Source organism: Oncorhynchus tshawytscha, linkage group LG22, assembly GCF_018296145.1.
Source record: "Oncorhynchus tshawytscha isolate Ot180627B linkage group LG22, Otsh_v2.0, whole genome shotgun sequence".
Classification (NCBI taxonomy): domain Eukaryota; kingdom Metazoa; phylum Chordata; class Actinopteri; order Salmoniformes; family Salmonidae; genus Oncorhynchus; species Oncorhynchus tshawytscha.
In genome coordinates this window covers 24532537-24551339 of record NC_056450.1, presented here as the reverse complement: position 1 = coordinate 24551339, position 18803 = coordinate 24532537, and the positions used below count along the sequence as shown (strand labels likewise).

The window sequence follows — 18803 nt, the reverse complement described above, 5'->3', positions numbered from 1 at the left end:
CTTCCCTGGCTCTGACATGTGCTTGTCCATGCAAATCGCAACAATTGATTCTGACCACGTGAGCTACAGCTCTGAGATTCCAGTTGACAACTTGCCATGACCAGAATAAAACTCCCCATGAAGCTTATGTGAACAAGAAGCCAAATGAAAAGGGTAGCCACGATACAAATCAATGATTTATTTCAAAGGCAAATCTTTATTTTTTTTTTGTAATCTACACTCTTTTCAAACATACTGTAAGCCACACGTCAGTGAAATTCAACGGCAGCGTCATGGTTACTAATGGATGTACCATAAAGGAAAAACAATTTGGTTTCACAAAGCACATAGAAAACACCAATATTTTTTGCAATGTGGTGTTGAAAGGCACTTTCATTTGTTTTTAACAGGTGCTAAGCAAATCTAGCCTAATGATCCATAAAGTAAGTATAAGTCATCGCAGAGAGATTCAGAATTAGAAAAGCGACGACACAAATGGCCTAGCATCTGCTACAACTCCCTACCCCAATTAACATGAATAAGCCCAACAATAACGAAGTGAGGTCACAATGGACGGACCAAGATAACATCTGAGGATGGACAGTGGTGTCTGATTGGGTGACACTCTTGTAGAAAACCAGGAAGAGGAAAGCACTTGTTTTATAGAGGTACATACAAAAACCCCTTAGGCAGTACAGAGTAGACTACTTCACGTTGTCTGATGGAGTCTGCTTGCTGCATCGGAGCTGTGGAGTGTGCAAGTGTACATATTTTCCTAACCGGTACAAAGCGGAAGTGGTGTTGATCCTTCTGGCACTTGGTCAGTCTGTTAGCCTACATGTGCTCCGGGTGGTTCTGCAAACACTTGATGAACTCTGTGACTGGATGGCCCTGGTAGCAGATCTGGTACACAGCGTTGAATAGTGGGAACCTGGGACAGGCGAGAGGGAGGGATTGTTGAGTTGTCACAGTCTTTGTCCTTTTGAGAATAACTGCATTGTTTGGACTATTTCTTCATATTTATCTTTTTATCTGCATTTAACTGAGGTGATAGAGCTAGAGGTTATTGGTAATTAAAATGTGTGGTTCAAGCCCTGAATGCTGATTGGCTGACAGCTGTGGTTTCTCAGACCATATACCACAGGTATGACAGAACATTTATTTTTACTGCTCTAATTACATTGGTAACCAGTTTATAATAGCAATAAGGCACCTCAGGGTTTGTGGTATATGGCCAATATACCACGGTTAAGGTCTGTATCCAGGAAATCCGCGTTGCGTTGTGCTTAAGAACAGCCCTTAGCCGTGGTATATTGGTCATATACCACAACTCCTCAGGCCTTATTGCTTAAGTGAAACATCACATGAAATGTATCATCAGTTGCTTCAATGGGTGAAAGAGTGGTTTGATTTCTGTGCCTACTTGTCAAGCAGATTTTTGTTCTTTAGGATGACATGGACTTCAGATGCTGTTGCTGGTCCCTGGAGCTTCTGTCCATTCAGCATCTCTTTCTCCAGCTCTTCAATTGACTGAGCAGAATACAGACACAGTAGTTAAGTCAAGACTACTATTGTGGTGTTATATCTCCAAAACAACAATATTGAACTGAAACTCACTCTTTACTAACGTTATCTCTGTCTCCCTTTATTTTCAAACCAAAAAATGACCGCGTTCATCTGCAGTATTTTCCTGCCTTCAAATCCTAAATGCTATAATTCAAACCTTTTTAATTTTTACATCACCCCTAAAAGCCAATTAGTGAAGTCCCCTCTCTCACCTTCCCCCCTTTAGCGAAGGCTTCTGCCACTTTGCGGTTGCGGCCTCCGTAGCAGGTTGTGATGAGGTCGGCAACGCCGCAGCTCTCTAGGAAGGTGGCAGAGGAGACGGGCCCGGCAGTGCAGAAGATTCGTGCGAAGGCAATCATCTCCATCAGGCCCAGCCGGATCACCGCCGCCTTGGTGTTGTCACCGAAGCCCAGGCCGTCACAGAAGCCCGCCCCCACCGCCACAATGTTCTTAAAGCCACAGAGAAGAGAGCTGTGGTTAATGGCTTCAACACATTAGGACAGTCATTTCTTACCAGCACACTTTCTCTCATCTAGCCCTCTTCTCACTACTCTTTTATGTTTTCAGTAAGAAGTAGATGAAGGGCAAGGAGAGAGTATACAAGGAAATTGTGAATTGAGATTCAGACATCGAGACAACATGACGAGACATTAGGATGAGGCCAAGCAGAAGCTCTTAATGGTTGAGTGGGCACCTTCAGTGCTCCACAGATTTCAACCACATCGGACTCCTCCACTACCGTGACCCGGAAGTTACTGGTCTGCATGAGTTCCTTCAGCAAAGCCCCATGTTCTGTATTCTTACATCCTGGGGAGAGAGGGAGAATGAGAAAGACAAATTACCCTTCTCAATCCTAACATCCGTATCTTTCACAACCAGCCCATTCCAATACTTCACCACTCTTGTATCGTCATGCTTAATGTTGGTTTAAGACCACATGGCTTAAATCAGAAAAACTTAAGGTCCATACCAGGGCCCAGACTTATAGGCTGGTCACACGGTAAGGAACAACTTGGCCCGAGACATGCTCATTGTCATGTTTAAAACACACTGAAGAGAAATTACATGCCAGAGTTCACTAGTGCTGCATACAATAACAAGTGTACAGAACTACCGTAAAACAAGCCAGCTCACTCTCTGTAATGTAAACAGCCAGACTTTTACCTCCATGCTGACGTGGCAGTCTTGAGCAGAGACATTGTTTTATTGCAGGTTGATTAAATCTGGCACAGGTTGTCCTTACAAAAACAAGTTTAACCTATTTACTTTTACTACTCCAGTTCAGTTTCTAACAATTAAACTTCTAACATCTATGTTGAATACCTTTACTAATGTCTACACACACACACACAATGACAAAATGGACCAACTCTCAAAACTGTTTATATTAATGCCTTACTTTTCAGGTTGCACTGTGCTGTACAATCTACCCAAACTATTAAGAGATATTTTCAGAAAGGGAAAAAGACAAGGGACAGCACGCCATTCAAAAGTATGTAAGATGCAATGATAACCCAGCCCACAAAATTAATTTTCACAAAGCTCATTTTCACAATGTTCATCTCTCCAAATGTTCCCCTTCACCCAATGAGTCTAACCGATAGTGGTCTCACAGAACTTCTCATCGGCGACCTCGTTGGCGATGTTGGCCCCCATCAGCACACTCATGGTGATGCTCAGCTTCTCCTGGATCACATCAGAGATGAGCTTCAGCCCATCAGGACCTTCATCCACACCCTGGATTAGAACACACAGTACATGAGTACTCAGTACACAGAACGCACAATAAAGCAATTCAAGAGAGGTACTGTACATTACTACAGTGGAGCAGTTAACTTCACATTAACACAATCAGAATCGGTCAACATGACTTATTTACTATCGCTAATACTGCACAATTTAAACACTTGCCCCCCAATCCGCCCCTTCCATAATACATTGTGCTATAAATTGTGCCTTCCTGTATTATACTTACGCTATTATACTTATGTCTATTCTGTTCTACTGAGCCATTTAATCATATTCTTATATTTAACTTTTTGTTATTGTTGTTGCATTGTCGAGAAGAATCCTTCAAGTAAGCATTTCGTTGGACAGTGCATACCATGTGTATACTGTACATACGACTAATAAAACTTAACTACTGCTTTAAAATTTTTAGGGGGGGTTTCTCGGACACAGATTAACCCTGCGTTCATAACCAAGTGGGAAGGTGGTATTTACCATATATACGACTGGGAAAAATCCACTTGAACGCCCCTCCAACTGGTAATTACAAGTGGGAAAGTCATCTATCATCCCTGTACTCTGACTTCTTCTACATGCTGACCTCTGACATCACCTACTATTGGAATTCTCTCGATAACAGCATTTTTGTTAATTAAATCCAACAACAAGACATGATTTATACAAAGCAATATATTAATATTTTATGGTTGACGCAGCTTGTTGGCCATTTGCCAATGAGCGTTTCTAAACGAGTTCAAAGCACGTGAATGCATCTAACTGGTATTTACGACTTCACAACTGCTCATTTCTACCTTCCCACTTGGTTATGAATGCAGCATAAAGCCTAACCCTGGACAAAGAAGTGTTTTCAATGGAGATTCTCCATTTAGGTTGCTTTTTAGTCCAGGGTTAGTTTTACTGCAATCTGTGTACTGTAAATCACCCCTTAATTTGTCATGCAAGAGGCTGAAGGAGTCAATGATTGACAGAGCATGATAATGGGGGTCAGATAGTTTCTTCCAAGTATCAAGCTAAGGACAGAGTAGGACAATGTTTCTCAAGGATTGAGAAAATTAACAAGCACCGATTTCATAAGTTCTCAAGTGCTAGTTTAAATTACAATGGTCCCCAAAGGAGCACCAAACCCAGCCAATCCGGTCCCTTATGTAACAAAAGGTTGAGAAATACACACAGCCCATTCACAGTGAGGAGAGCATGGGTATTAGGATAGATTTACATTAGTAAAGTATATGTAGTGAGCTCTATATATAGTATATATATATAGTATATAGACAAATATAGTACATAGACAAACAAAATAAGGATAGCAATTCAAATTCTACAGGAGCTTCTCATCTAAACCATATTGCACATAGTATTGCACAATTGATTAATGAAATGATTCACAAATGTGCAGATATTTTAAGAGGGGTTGGGTTAAATGCGGAAGACACATTTGGTGTGGGAGAGCCTATGTCTTTACACTGTACCACTCAGAGGGTGGTATGTGGTACAGTGTAAAGAGAGATTTGAATCTAGATCTGTCTCTTTAGACTACACAAGTATCTCTTCTGGACCTAGTTTGTGTTGTCAAAGTTTAGTAGTGTAGTGTAGAGAGGCCCTTAGCCAAACCTTGATGAGTGACATTCCTAGTGCATCGCTCTTTATCTTCCCCTTCATGGTGTCACACACTCTGCCGATGAACTGGTGGGGGATCACAAACACTAGGATGTCTGCTTCCTTGGCAGCGTCCACCAACTCAGCAACAGCCAACTGGGAGAGAGACAGAAGAGGGGACAGTCAGGGCCCTGCCTTAGCCTGTGTGTCCCATGTAGTCCTTGCACATTGTAAACTTAATCCGTTCTCACTTCTAAAGAGCGTGTGCAGCAAAGCACAAAGCCAAATCAAAGGTATAAAAATGTGGCTTCCTGCCAAAAACAATTTAATGAGAAAGTTAAATTTTACAATTGTGTTATATAATGCAGTGACTGGTTGGTCTGTGCTAAATCAGTCAAGTCAGAATGACCCATCCTACAAAAGCCAGGTGGCAGGGATTCACAAAACTATCATGGTGGGGATTGTAGTGAGAGGTACAGAGAGCTGCAAGGACAGCTGCAGTTGCAACACATAATAACTGAGCCAGGGCTGACCCTTTACACACATGGACCAGCAGCAGGCCTCTGGCCCTATTCCCCACAGTAGTTTATTACTCATCACATTAGGACCTCCTAGTTGTGGCAGAACAAACAGCCACAAACAGGCACAAAAGAAAAGTTGGATTACAACACATAGTGGCGTTTAATGTGTTTCTCACCACATTGGGGGGTAGCTTGTGTCCAGGCAGGTACTTGACATTCTCATGGTCGGTGTTAATGATGTCTGTCAGCTTGCGACCATCCACCATCTCTTCAAACACCCACATGGTCACGGTGTTGTCAAACTTGGAGTTCTGCGCAGCATTGGAACCCACTATTTTGGCAATAGCAGAGCCCCTGTATAGTAGAGAAATTGCAATATAATCATGCCTTTAAGTTTGTCGTCCATGATTTCATTCTATACCTAGACAAGGGTAATCTCATTATTCTATTTTGTCTGCGATTTTCAGAAAGAACAACTGAACTGTGCACATGCACCCTAGATTGAACAATGCAAATGCCTGAAATACTTTTTGGAAAGGAGCCCAGAGTACAAACAACTTAATCGTATTGCAAATTTGCAACTTGCAAGATTTACATTTGGATGAGTTATCAACTAACGTTTTTACTTTTACTACACGGACCCCTGCTGAACCATCTCGACTGGTCTGCCGACGTAACTGCACGAGGGGGCTACAATAGACTTCTTCCGTCGCAAAGTCCCTCTAAGGCCCTTCTTCTAGCCTGCTAGCCCCGGCCCGCTAGCTGTATGAATTGCTATGTCTCCAGCCCGTCCAGCTACTCATTGGACCCTATGATCACTCGGCTACGCATGCCTCTCCCTAATGTCAATATGCCTTCTCCATTGCTGTTTTGGTAAGTGATTATTGTTTTGTTTCACTGTAGAGCCTCCAGCCCTGCTCACTATGCCTCAGATAACCCTCTGGTCCCACCTCCCACACATGCAGTGACCTCTCCTGGTTTAATTGGTGTCTCTAGAGACAATACCTCTCTCATTGTCACTCAATGCCTAGGTTTACCTCCACTGTATTCACATCCTACCATGCTTTTGTCTGTACATTATGCATTGAATCTATTCTACCGCGCCCAGAAACCTGCTCCTTTTACTTTGTTCCGTACGTACTAGATGACCAGTTCTTATAGCCTTTAGCCGTACCCTTATCCTACTCCTCCTCTGTTCCTCTGGTGATGTAGAGGTTAATCCAGGCCCTGCAGTGCCTAGTTCTACTCCCACTCCCCAGTCGTTCTCATTTGTTGACTTCTGTAACCATAAAAGCCTTGGTTTCATGCATATTAAAACCTCTTAAGCCTACCCCCTACTTTTTCGAACATTCTGTTAAAAATCGCGCAACATTTTGGCATCCTGGAATATAGTATATGCATATGATTAGTATGTGTGTATAGAAAACACTCTAACGTTTCTAAAACTGGTTAAATCACGGCTGTGACTATAACAGAACGTCTGTTTCATCGAAAAGCGCAGGAAAATCTGATCACTGGAAATGGAAAAAAATATCCATGCGCCACTTCAACCCATTGTTAAAGGTGAACCGTATTAAATGAGGCCGAGGTTGCAGTACCTACAGCTTCCACAGGATGTATAGAGTCTTCTCATTTGATTCTGATTTGATTCTTGGTAGAACCGACCAAAGGGAACCGATTCCCTCCGACCACCAACTTGATGCATTGGCCCGGTGTTTTTCCGGACATTTTTTCCAGACGACCAGCTATCGAATTTACATCGCCTCCTGATGATTTTTATCGCTTATTAACGTGTACTAATACCTAAAGTTGCATTAGAAAAGTATTTCAAGTGTTTTGTGAAAGTTTATCGTCGACTTTTTAACTTTTAAAAAATGACATTACGTTATGAAACGCTATTTTTTTCCGTTTATCACACAGTCTTCATAGATCGATATCTAGGCTATATATGGACCGATTTAATCGAAAAAAAGACCCAGTATTGATTATGGGACATCAAGGAGTGCCAACAAAGAAGATGGTCAAAGGTAATGAATGTTTTATATTTTATTGTGCGGTTTGTGTAGCGCCAACTATGCTAATTCTTTTGAATCCTGGTTTAGGAAGGCCACCAAAAACCCTGAAATGTCCATCCCTAACTACAGTGAGGGAAAAAAGTATTTGATCCCTTGCTGATTTTGTACATTTGCCCACTGACAAAGAAATGATCAGTCTATAATTGTAATGGTAGGTTTATTTGAACAGTGAGAGACAGAATAACAACAAAATAATCCAGAAAAACACATGTCAAAAATGTTATAAATGTATTTGCATTTTAATGAGGGAAATAAGTATTTGACCCATCTGCAAAACATGACTTAGTACTTGGTGGCAAAACCCTTGTTGGCAATCACAGTTTCTTTTAGTTGGCCACCAGGTTTGCACACATGGGATTTTGTCCCACTCCTCTTTGCAGATCTTCTCCAAGTCATTAAGGTTTCGAGGCTGACGTTTGGCTACTCGAACCTTCAGCTCCCTCCACAGATTTTCTATGGGATTAAGGTCTGGAGACTGGCTAGGCCACTCCAGGACCTTAATGTGCTTCTCCTTGAACCACTCCTTTGTTGCCTTGGCCGTGTGTTTTGGGTCATTGTCATACTGGAATACCCATCCAGGACCCATTTTCAATGCCCTGGCTGAGGGAAGGAGGTTCTCACCCAAGATTTGACAGTACATGGCCCTGTCCATCGTCCCTTTGATGTGGTGAAGTTGTCCTGTACCCTTAGCAGAAAAACACCCCCAAAGCATAATGTTTCCACCTCCATGTTTGACGGTGGGGATGGTGTTCTTGGGGTCATGGGCAGCATTCCTCCTCCTTCAAACACGGAGAGTTGAGTTGATGCCAAAGAGCTCCATTTTGGTCTCATCTGACCACAACACTTTCACCCAGTTGTCCTCTGAATCATTCAGATGTTCATTGGCAAACTTCAGACAGGCATGCATATGTGCTTTCTTGAGCAGGGGGACCTTGCGGGCGCTGCAGGATTTCAGTCCTTCACGGCGTAGTGTGTTACCAATTGTTTTCTTGGTGACTATGGTCCCAGCTGCCTTGAGATCATTGACAAGATCCTCCTGTGTAGTTCTGGGCTGATTCCTCACCGTTCTCATGATCATTGCAACTCCATGAGGTGAGATCTTGCATGGAGCCCCAGGCTGAGGGAGATTGACAGTTATTTTGTGTTTCTTCCATTTACAAATAATCGCACCAACTGTTGTCACCTTCTCACCAAGCTGCTTGGCGATGGTCTTGTAGCCCATTCCAGCCTTGTGTAGGTCTACAATCTTGTCCCAGACATCCTTCGAGAGCTCTTTGGTCTTGGCCATGGAGGAGAATTTGGAATCTGATTGATTGCTTCTGTGGACAGGTGTCTTTTATACAGGTAACAAACTGAGATTAGGAGCACTCCCTTTATGAGTGTGCTCCTAATCTCAGCTCGTTACCTGTATAAAAGGCACCTGGGAGCCAGAAATCTTTCTGATTGAGAGGGGGTCAAATACTTATTTCCCTCATTAAAATGCAAATCAATTTATAACATTTTTGACATGCGTTTTTCTGGATTGTTGTTGTTACTCTGTCTCTCACTGTTCAAATAAACCTACCATTAGAATGATAGACTGATCATTTCTTTGTCAGTGGGCAAACGTACAAAATCAGCAGGGGATCAAATAGTTTTTTCCCTCACTGTATAATATTTTCTGACAAGATAGAACTGCCAAAGGGGGCAGATTTGCAAACTATTGCCGAGATAGCCTGCAGAGTTCTGTCTTACTATCCAGGTCTGTGCCCAAACAATTTGAGCTTCTACTTTTAAAAATCCACCTTTCCAGAAACAAGTCTCTCACAGTTGCCGCTTGCTACAGACCACCTTCTGCCCCCAGCTGTGCCCTGGACACCATATGTGAATTGATTGCCCCCCATCTATCTTTAGAGCTCGTGCTGTTAGGTGACCTAAACTGGGACATGTTTAACACCCTGGCCATCCTACAATCTAAGCTTGATGCCCTAAATCTCACACAAATTATCAATGAACCTACCAGGTACAACTCCAAATCCATAAACACAGGCACCCTCATAGATATAATCCTAACCAACCTGCCCTCCAAATACACCTCTGCTGTTTTCAAATAGGATCTCAGCGATCACTGCCTCATTGCTTGTGTCCGTAATGTGTCTGCGGTCAAACGATCACCCCACATCACTGTCAAACGCTCCCTTTAACACTTCAGAAAACAGACCTTTCTAATCAACCTAGCCCGGGTATCCTGGAAGGATATTGACCTCATTCCATCAGTAGAAGATGCCTGGTTATTCTTTAGAAGTGCTTTCCTCACAATCTTAAATAAGCATGCCCCATTCAAAAAATGTTGAACCAGGAACAGATATAGCCTGTGGTTCACTCCAGACCTGACTGCCCTTGACCAGCGCAAAAAAACATCCTGTGGCGTACTGCATTAGCATCGAACAGCCCCCGCGATATGCAACTTTTCAGGGAAGTTAGGAACCAATTGCCAGTTAGGAAAGGTAAGGCTAGCTTTTTCAAACAGAAATTTGCATCCTGTAGCACAAACTCAAAAACGTTCTGGGACACTGTAAAGTCCATGAGGAATAAGAGCACCTCCTCCTGCCCACTGCACTGAGGCTAGGAAACACTGTCACCACCGATAAATCCACAATAATTGAGAATTTCAAAAAGCATTTTTCTACGGCTGGCCATGCTTTCCACTTGGCCACCCCTACCCTGGTCAACAGCCCTGCACCCCCCAAAGCAACTTGCCCAAGCCTCCCCCATTTCTCCTTCACCCAAATCCAGATAGCTGATGTTCTGAAAGAGCTGCAAAATCTGGACCCCTACAAATCAGCAGGGCTAGACAATCTGAACCCTCTCTTTCCAAAATGATCAGCCGAAATTGTTGCAACCCCTATTACTAGACTGTTCAACCTGTCTTTCGTATCATCTGAGATCGCCAAAGATTGAAAAGCTGCCGCGGTCATCCCCCTCTTCAAAGGGGGAGACACTCAACAGCCTTGGTTTCTCAAATGACCCCCTCGCCTGGTTCACCAACTACTTCTCACATAGAGTTCAGTGTGTCAAATCGGAGGGCCTGTTGTCCGGACCTCTGGCAGTCTCTGGGGCTGCCACAATTCTAGGGGCCGACTCTTTTCTCTGTGTACATCAATGATGTCGCTCTTGCTGCTGGTGATTCTCATATCCACCTCTACGCAGACGACACCATTCTGTATACTTCTGGCCCTTCTTTGGACACCGTGTTAACTAACCTCCAGACGAGCTTCAATGCCATACAACTCTCCTTCCGGTGCCTCCAACTGCTCTTAAATGCAAGTAAAACTAAATGCATGCTCTTCAACCGATCGCTGCCCGCACCTGCCCGCCCATCCAGCATCACTACTCTGGACGGTTCTGACATAGAATATGTGGACAACTACAAATAACTAGGTGTCTGGTTAGACTGTAAAATCTCCTTCTAGACTCACATTAAACACCTTCAATCCAAAATTAAATCTAGAATCGGCTTCCTATTTCGCAACAAATCATCCTTCACTCATGCTGCCAAACATACCCTCTTGAAACTGACTATCCTGCCAATCCTTGACTTCGGCGATGTCCTTTACAAAATAGCCTCCAACACTTTACTCAGCAAATTGGATACAGTCTATCACAGTGCCATCTGTTTTGTCACCAAAGCCCCATATACTACCCACCACTGCGACCTGTATGCTCTCATTGGCTGACCCTCGCTTCATATTCATCGCCAAACCAACTTGCTCCAGGTCATCTATAATTCTTTGCTAGGTAAAGCCCCGCCTTATCTCAGCTCACTGGTCACCATAGCAGCACCCACCCATAGCACACGCTCCAGCAGGTATATTTCACTGGTCACCCCCAAAGCCAATTTCTCCATTGGCCACCTTTCCTTCCAGTTCCCTGCTGCCAATGACTGGAACAAACTGCAAAAATCACTGAAGCTGGAGACTCATATCTCCCTCACTAACTTTAAGCACCAGCTGTCAGAGCAGCTCACAGATCATTGCACCTGTACATAGCCCATCTGTAAATAGCCCATCCAACTACCTCATCCACATACTGTATTTATTTATTTATTTTGCTCCTTTGCGCCCCAGTATCTCTACTTGCACATTTATCTTCTGCACATCTATCACTCCAGTGTTTAATTGATAACTACCTTGCCACTATGGCCTATTTTATTGCCTTTACCTCCCTTATCTTACCTAATTTGCACACACTGTATATATAATTTTTTTCTACTGTATTATTGACTGTATGTTTGTTTAGTCCATGTGTAACTCTGTGTTGTTGTATATGTCGAACTGCTTTGTTTTATCATGACCAGATCGCAGTTGTAAATGAGAACTTGTTCTCAACTAGCCTACCTGGTTAAATAAAGGTAAAATAAATATTACAACTGAGCAGTCTTTTGTGTTCCATCGGATGTAATTCATTTCCACGCATGGGGACCGTGGACAACAATGCCGTATCACAGTTGCTCCCTGCGGGTTAATTTTTTCCCAAACTTTGCATTGTCTTTAGTGCAGCCAGATTCCGTTAATAGAACAGGAAGTAACCAAACCACAGAAAAAGATGAAAATATGTGGTTTTCGGTGATGGTATAGCTAGTAAGTTGTAAACACTTACCATTCCTAAAAGTGAGTACTATTTTAATCGTAATATTAAATAATACACATTGGCTGTTAAATGGAAGGCGATATGACTGTCGCCTTCCATTTTTGTTTATTGTGATGATAATTATGTTTGTTTTTGAGGACAAGTATTAGGTGGTCGGTAGCTACAGTATCTTCAACCTAGACTAGCTTTTAGCTTGCTAACTAGCTAGCTGCTCTGTAAGCTAGCTTGACTTGCTAGAAAGTTTGAGAAAAAAGTTGAGAAAAAAATCAACTAAACAAAACAAGTTTTATTATCACCTGAAACAATATTGCGAATGAAAAGGTCATATTTTGCAATCTCCCAAAATAAATGCGATCTCTGACAAAAGACTATGGCTCTCCTCCATCTTGTCTTGCGTTGTGAAACCCTATGAAGGTCTGTCAGTGTATGACAAAACAAGAGGAAAAATGCCCATGCACTACCAAATTAATTGAACCTTGTGCAGCCATTCTACCATAACAACTCTCAACAGAAGTTGAAAGCGGTCCGTATTGACCCTGTTCTGGGTCCGGATCTGGATCACAGTCTACCAGTTGAGTATGGCTGCCCTATGCTCTCCGTCCAGTAGCGGAACGAGATTACATGAAGATGACGTACGGTGTAATAAAATATATGTCACTGGACAGGCATACTGCCTCGATCAGACCGACAGCATCATTGCATTTTGGTACACTGGAAGCACATACATTTCTAATAGAACGCTGTGTTTGCCTTGCAGCATTGCGTTGTAGAGGCAGTTGCAGTGCATAACTGTGGTCTGTGTGGTGCATACGTTGGATATATCAAACATATGCATCAAACTGTATGTATAGACTTGGCAGAAATAGCAGCATAAGGTGAATGATGAACTTTGTTTGCACACATATCCAGTAAAAATGTTGGGTTACATAATGGAAAAAGTTTGACGGTAGAATTTATGATGCTGTCGGTCTGATCCAGGTACAAGCACGGCAGACACCGTCATTTTTTGGAGGTCTTTTTTTGGTCCTCTCCAGACCGGCCTTGATTTTAACCTCGAAGGACGTAGATTTTTGATCCAGATCGGACCAAATCTGAAACAATCATAGACGTCTATGTTTGGTTCAGATTTGGTCCGGTCTGGACCGGCCCTGATTTGGCCCAAACATAGACTTCTATACCCAAATGTGTACTTGTTTGGCGGTTGAGCTCATTAGAATAATACCCAGCATGCTTTGCAAGCTTGTTTTTACATGTACATTTTGGTAATTCGGAAGACCTTATCTTATAAGGTAGATAAGCAACAACATACCACAGTCATAGCAAGAAAACAATATTTATGTAACCAAATATTTTTCTAGTTGAAGTGGTCTATTGGATTATTCTGTAGATTGGACACTTTGAACATTATTACTACAGGCTTTTTGGGAGCTTTTTGTTGCACCCTCGACAACTACTGTGATTATTATTATTTGACCATGATGGTCATCTATGAACGTTTGAACATCTTGGCCATGTTCTGTTATAATCTCCACCCGACACAGCCAGAAGAGGACTGGCCACCCTCATAGCCTGGTTCCTCTCTAGGTTTCTTCCTAGGTTTTGGCCTTTCTAGGGAGTTTTTCCTAGCCACCGTGCTTCTACACCTGCATTGCTTGCTGGTTGGGGTTTTAGACTGGGTTTCTGTACAGCACTTTGAGATATCAGCTGATGTAAGAAGAGCTATATAAATAAATTTGATTTGATATTCTATGTTGCAATGTTTAGTTGGCTCCTCTTTCCTATAATAAATACTAAATCATTATAAATATGAAATAATTATTTTGATACATCTTAATGCTTACTTAATTGAGAATGTATGTGCGGTTGAAATTTGGCCATAGAATCAATCACCCAAAACATTGTATTTTCAATGTCTGTAAATAACGTCTTTTCAACTTTCATTCAGAACCGAAAATGAACCTGAAATCAACGTCAGTAAAATACGTATTTTCAACGTGCGGAAAATACATATTTTCAATATCCCGGAAAAAAACGTATTTTCAACGATCATTCAGAACCAAAAATGAACCAGATTTCAAACGTCTGAAAAAAAACATTCCGAAAATACATATATTAAACGTCCGGAAAATACGTCTTTTCACCTTTCATTCAGACCCTAAAATGGACCTAACTTCAACGCCTGTAAAATACTTTGACGTCTTTTCAACGTAATTTTTGCTTATCGGAATCATTTCGTTCCATATTGTCCATTTTATTCTGACCTGTTCTGTTTTAAGGATATGGTGTTTGTTGTTAACATATTCACATCCAAGCCCATATTTATTTGATAGCCATACATGTGGGCTATTTGATCGGAGATACAGTACGTGATGTACCGGGTGCATGATGTAGTCCTATAACAAAGGTTATGTCTCATAACATTGGCATAAATACAGTATGGTCTCCAGTCTGTAGTCTAAAGCAAAATCACATGGGCTACTACGCTTTCTGCTATGATTGACTATATGCTGCGTCTCTCTAGCAACAGCACCCGGTACACCCACACACAACACAAAGTATTCGATATAAATACGTTTTCTTACCAATTGCCAGAGCCAATAATGCAGACTTTCTTGGGAGTTGACATTGAAAAGACCCTTGCCGACTGACAAAAATGGCACACTGTTACAAACCGGGCTGCAGTGTGTACTGGATATTCACAGGGGTACTTTGTATGTAAAGGCAGTGCACAGCGGGGTTGGTAAATCTTGTTCTTATTTCATTGGTTAGTCTGAGGGGAGACAGTCCCACCCACTGCTTTCAGCCAAGTCCTATGAAACTTTTGGCCGCTGAATAACTCGGCCAAAAGTTCCATGTGGGCAAATTTTTATTGAGGTCATTCTGAAAATTAAAAATCATTCTTTATGTTTTCAAAAAGAAAAACAGGTGCAAACATCGCAATCTCTTCATTATTCTCAATGAGAAACGATCAAATCCAAGCTGAGACTTGCAACCTTGGATGACTGGATATATGTACCTTGGATAAAACACAGCCTTTGTTAACATATTAGTTTAGCAGGGCTTGCACACACAACATTCCAAGGATCTAAATTCAAATTCATCTATTTTGGTGTCCTCAGATGGCTATGGGTGTTGTTCATTGTCTCAATGTGAATTTCAGAGACCATTATCTCATATCCAACACTAACTGGCAGAAGGAGACTCTTGTGTGAGACTATTGAATTATTGAAACAATAGGGGACCTTGTTTGGGTTGGTGACTGGTCACAAGGGAACACAGACATTCCAATGAAAGAATAGATTCAGCAGTTTAGACTCAGACTCAGACTCTTAACTCCCTTTACCCCATGTTGTAAACAAATATTTTGGTATTGTATGTATGTGTTTCTTCGGTTTCTCTGTAGTACAGGAAAGGTATAGCTGGCATGGATATGAAAGAGTAAGAAGTTTGGGCCATCTTGAAAAAAATAAAATAAAGTCTGTCTTCAGATCTTGTCAAAAATGAAGCCAGATTCCACTGAATTGAAATTTCATTAGACTTTATTGTTGCTTTTTAGATAAATAAAACATCTGAAAACATGTAAACTGGTAGGCATAGTATTTATAGAAAAACAAAAGTAAGATCACATACACATGGCTACATTAATTACATCAAGAACATTAGGCAAGACTATGCAACCACCATCAGAACATTATCCATAGTCCTCCCTTGCAGTATTTTATTTACATGTTCGTGGTACTGTTGTGCTTGAGAATAACACTACACAGTTACACACTGTCACACAACTCCCCCTTTCCTATGATAAATACATCTAGCATGGCTAAATGAGGCATGAGTGATAAGAGATCGTTTCAGTAAGTGCTCCTAACTACCTCCAATGGTTCCTACCCAAATATATTGTAGTAACAGTGGTCCAATTGTTTAACTTTTGGGAGTCAGGCCATATTTCCATTGTCAAAAAAGTGGATCGACATCTCTCGTCATCTAGTTCTATCTCATCTACTCATTTGGCTGTAAAACTTTCACACTTCTTACGTAAGAAAATACAAATGTTGACTTCTCTGTTTTATTACTTAGAAAATGGTGAACAATCTTTTCAATTGAATAATTACTTTTTTTCACTCTATAATACAAGATGAAAAATCAACTTCATTGAATTATGTCAAATTGGCCAATTGGACAGAAGCAGTAAATTACAAAAGGGGCCAATTTCGGGACTGCAATTCATTAACTTGAGAAAGTGTACTCTTGAAGTATTACACACACACACATACACTCAAAACAGGCACACACTCAAAAAGGGCATGCACATAAACACAACCATACAAACAAACAGACCAAAATTGTAGCACAGACAAACATGCCAATATACTGCGAGGACATTTCCCACCATCACACACCCAAAGCCAAAATCTCTTAGTCCTGCTTGCTATATCTAAATGTAGCCCAAGTAAAATTACATTCTTATAAGACAATAGAATAACTATTTTACTTTGTACATGGATTAACATTGCCACTTTCATGACATTGCAGTCATTATGATCCAGCAGGCTATACATGGCTTGCACTACTCTTGCACCCGTGTGACTTCAGTGCTATTGAATTGTTACATATTACCCATTATCAAGCTTTATACTCTGACATCTGTCCACTTTTGAATCAAATTGAAATACTCAATTTTCTTACTTCCTTGTGTTCTGATTGGCTCAGCAGGTGACGTCCTCTGGGTTGCTCCTCCCTGTGTGATGAGGTAGAATATTTGCAGAGTATGGAGGTGGTGCATGAGTATTGTCATGGAGAGACTGGGGTGAATAATGTGAAATGGATAGTTAGTGACAAAAAAAAAGTGGGAGTATAACACAAGAAAAAGACAAGTTAAACCCAAACTCCTGAAAGACAACCAGTGAGAAAGCAGAGATTGAACAGACAACATACAGTCAGGCATATAAAAGTGTATCCTTCTGCAGATCTGCTTCATATATTAAATGCACAACATATTATAAAGCCCCCTTTTGAATCCAAGTGCCACATTACCCACTGGGAGCGGTGTAAAGTACGAAAGCAAAAATACTTTAAAGTACTACTTAAGTAGTTTTCTGAGGTATCGGTACTTTAAGTTACTATTATAATATTTGACAATTTTTCTTTTACTTCACAACATTCCTAAAAAAATGAATGTACTTTTTACTCCACATACATTTTCCCTGATACCCAAATGGGACAGGAAAATGGTCCAATTCACACACTTATCTAGAGAACAGCACTGGTTATCATAATGCCTCTTATCTGGACTCGCTAAACACAAATGCATCGTTTGTAAATCATGTCTGAGTGTAGGAGTGTGCCCGTGGCTATCCATGAATAAAAAAATACACGGAAATTGTGCCGTGTGGTTTGGAATTTTAATGACTTTTACTTTTGAAACTTAAGTATATTTTAGCAATTACATTTACTTTTGATACTTAAGTATATTTAAAACCAAATACCTTTAAACTTTTACTCAAGTATGACAATTTGGTACTTTTTCAACAACCGCCTACTGTGCAAACCACGAAATTTCAACATGGATTATGGGGTAATATTTGGTTGAGATGTTGATTCATGAGATTACATACTATATTCATCCACTCAAAAAGACAGACAGAAGTTTATTGAATTTCCCATGTGTCACTATGCTCTCAACCATCTAAAAGTCAAACCAAATTCCAATGGAAAAAACAATGTCTGAATGTTGTTTTAGTTGTCATCCAAATGTCTATCACTGCGCTTTCAACCATGTAAAAAAAAAATTCAAATGGGAATACAATGTCAGATATTTTGTTTATTTATACAATGGATTAATGTGTTATCACTTTGCTTCATCGAATAGCAGAACCAAATGAGGTTCTGGTTGAGGTTGAAATTACATTAAACGTACAATACCAGTCAAAAGTTTGGACACACCTACTTATTGAGGGTTTTTCTTAATTTTTACTATTTTCTACATTTTAGAATAATAGTGAAGACATCAAATCTATGAAATAACACATATGGAATCATGTAGTAACCAAAAAAGTGTTAAACAAATCAAAATATATTTATATTTGAGATTCTTCAAAGTAGCCACCCTTTGCCTTGATGACAGCTTTGCACACTCTTGCCATTCTCTCAACCATCTTCATGAGATATTCACCTGGAATGCTTTTCAATTAACTTCTTTGGGACTGGGGGGCAGTATTGAGTAACTTGGATGGATAAGGTGCCCAGAGTAAACTGCCTGCTCCTCAAGCCCAGTTGCTAATATATGCATATTATTAGTAGATTTGGATAGAAGACACTCTGAAGTTTCTAAAACTGTTTGAATGATGTCTGTGAGTATAGCAGAACTCATATGGCAGGCAAAAACCTGATAAAAAATCCAACCAGGAAGTGGGAAATCTGAGGTTTGTAGTTTTTCAAGTCATTGCCTATCAAATATTTCAGTGTCTATGTGGTCATATTGCACTTCCTAAGGCTTCCACTAGATGTCACCAGTCTTTAGAACCTTGTTTGATGCTTCTACTGTGAAGGAGGGGGGAATGGGAGCTGAATGAGTCAGAGGTCTGCCAGAGTGGCATGAGCTGATCACGCGCGCTCACGGGAGAGGTAGCTGCGTTCCATCGCATTTCTACAGACAAAGGAATTCTCTGGTTGGAACATTATTGAAGAT

At 41.0% G+C, this 18803-nt stretch overlaps 2 protein-coding genes across 2 annotated transcripts in view; both read right to left on the bottom strand.

Moving 5' to 3' along the window:
- Positions 1 to 163: 163 nt before the first annotated feature.
- On the bottom strand, positions 164 to 14854 carry LOC112222157 (glycerol-3-phosphate dehydrogenase [NAD(+)], cytoplasmic). Its single transcript, XM_024384805.2, has 8 exons — positions 14698 to 14854; positions 5588 to 5765; positions 4906 to 5046; positions 3144 to 3282; positions 2240 to 2352; positions 1758 to 1994; positions 1403 to 1509; positions 164 to 910 (listed from the first exon to the last, which is right to left on the bottom strand). The coding sequence occupies exons 1-8, from the start codon at positions 14739 to 14741 to the stop codon at positions 814 to 816; spliced, it is 1056 nt and encodes a 351-aa protein (XP_024240573.1). The 5' UTR covers positions 14742 to 14854; the 3' UTR covers positions 164 to 813.
- A 782-nt stretch (positions 14855 to 15636) lies between these two features.
- LOC112222155 (acid-sensing ion channel 1) overlaps positions 15637 to 18803 on the bottom strand; it is an 88063-nt gene continuing 84896 nt past the window's right edge. The window contains exon 11 of the mRNA XM_024384801.2: positions 15637 to 16917. Coding sequence (XP_024240569.1) covers positions 16822 to 16917 — 96 coding nt within the window. The 3' untranslated portion in view covers positions 15637 to 16821. The remainder of the gene's footprint in view (positions 16918 to 18803) is intronic.

Bases quoted from the DNA above. Each gene is read 5' to 3' on its own strand.
- LOC112222157 (XM_024384805.2), bottom strand. From the start codon at position 14,741: ATGTCAACTCCCAAGAAAGTCTGCATTATTGGCTCTGGCAATTG. The intron at 3,283-4,905 runs GTTTGGCTAAGG...GTTCTAATCCAG, and splicing joins TAGGAATGTCACTCATCAAG to GGTGTGGATGAAGGTCCTGA. The intron at 2,353-3,143 runs GTTAGACTCATT...CTCTCTCCCCAG, and splicing joins GTTCTGTGAGACCACTATCG to GATGTAAGAATACAGAACAT.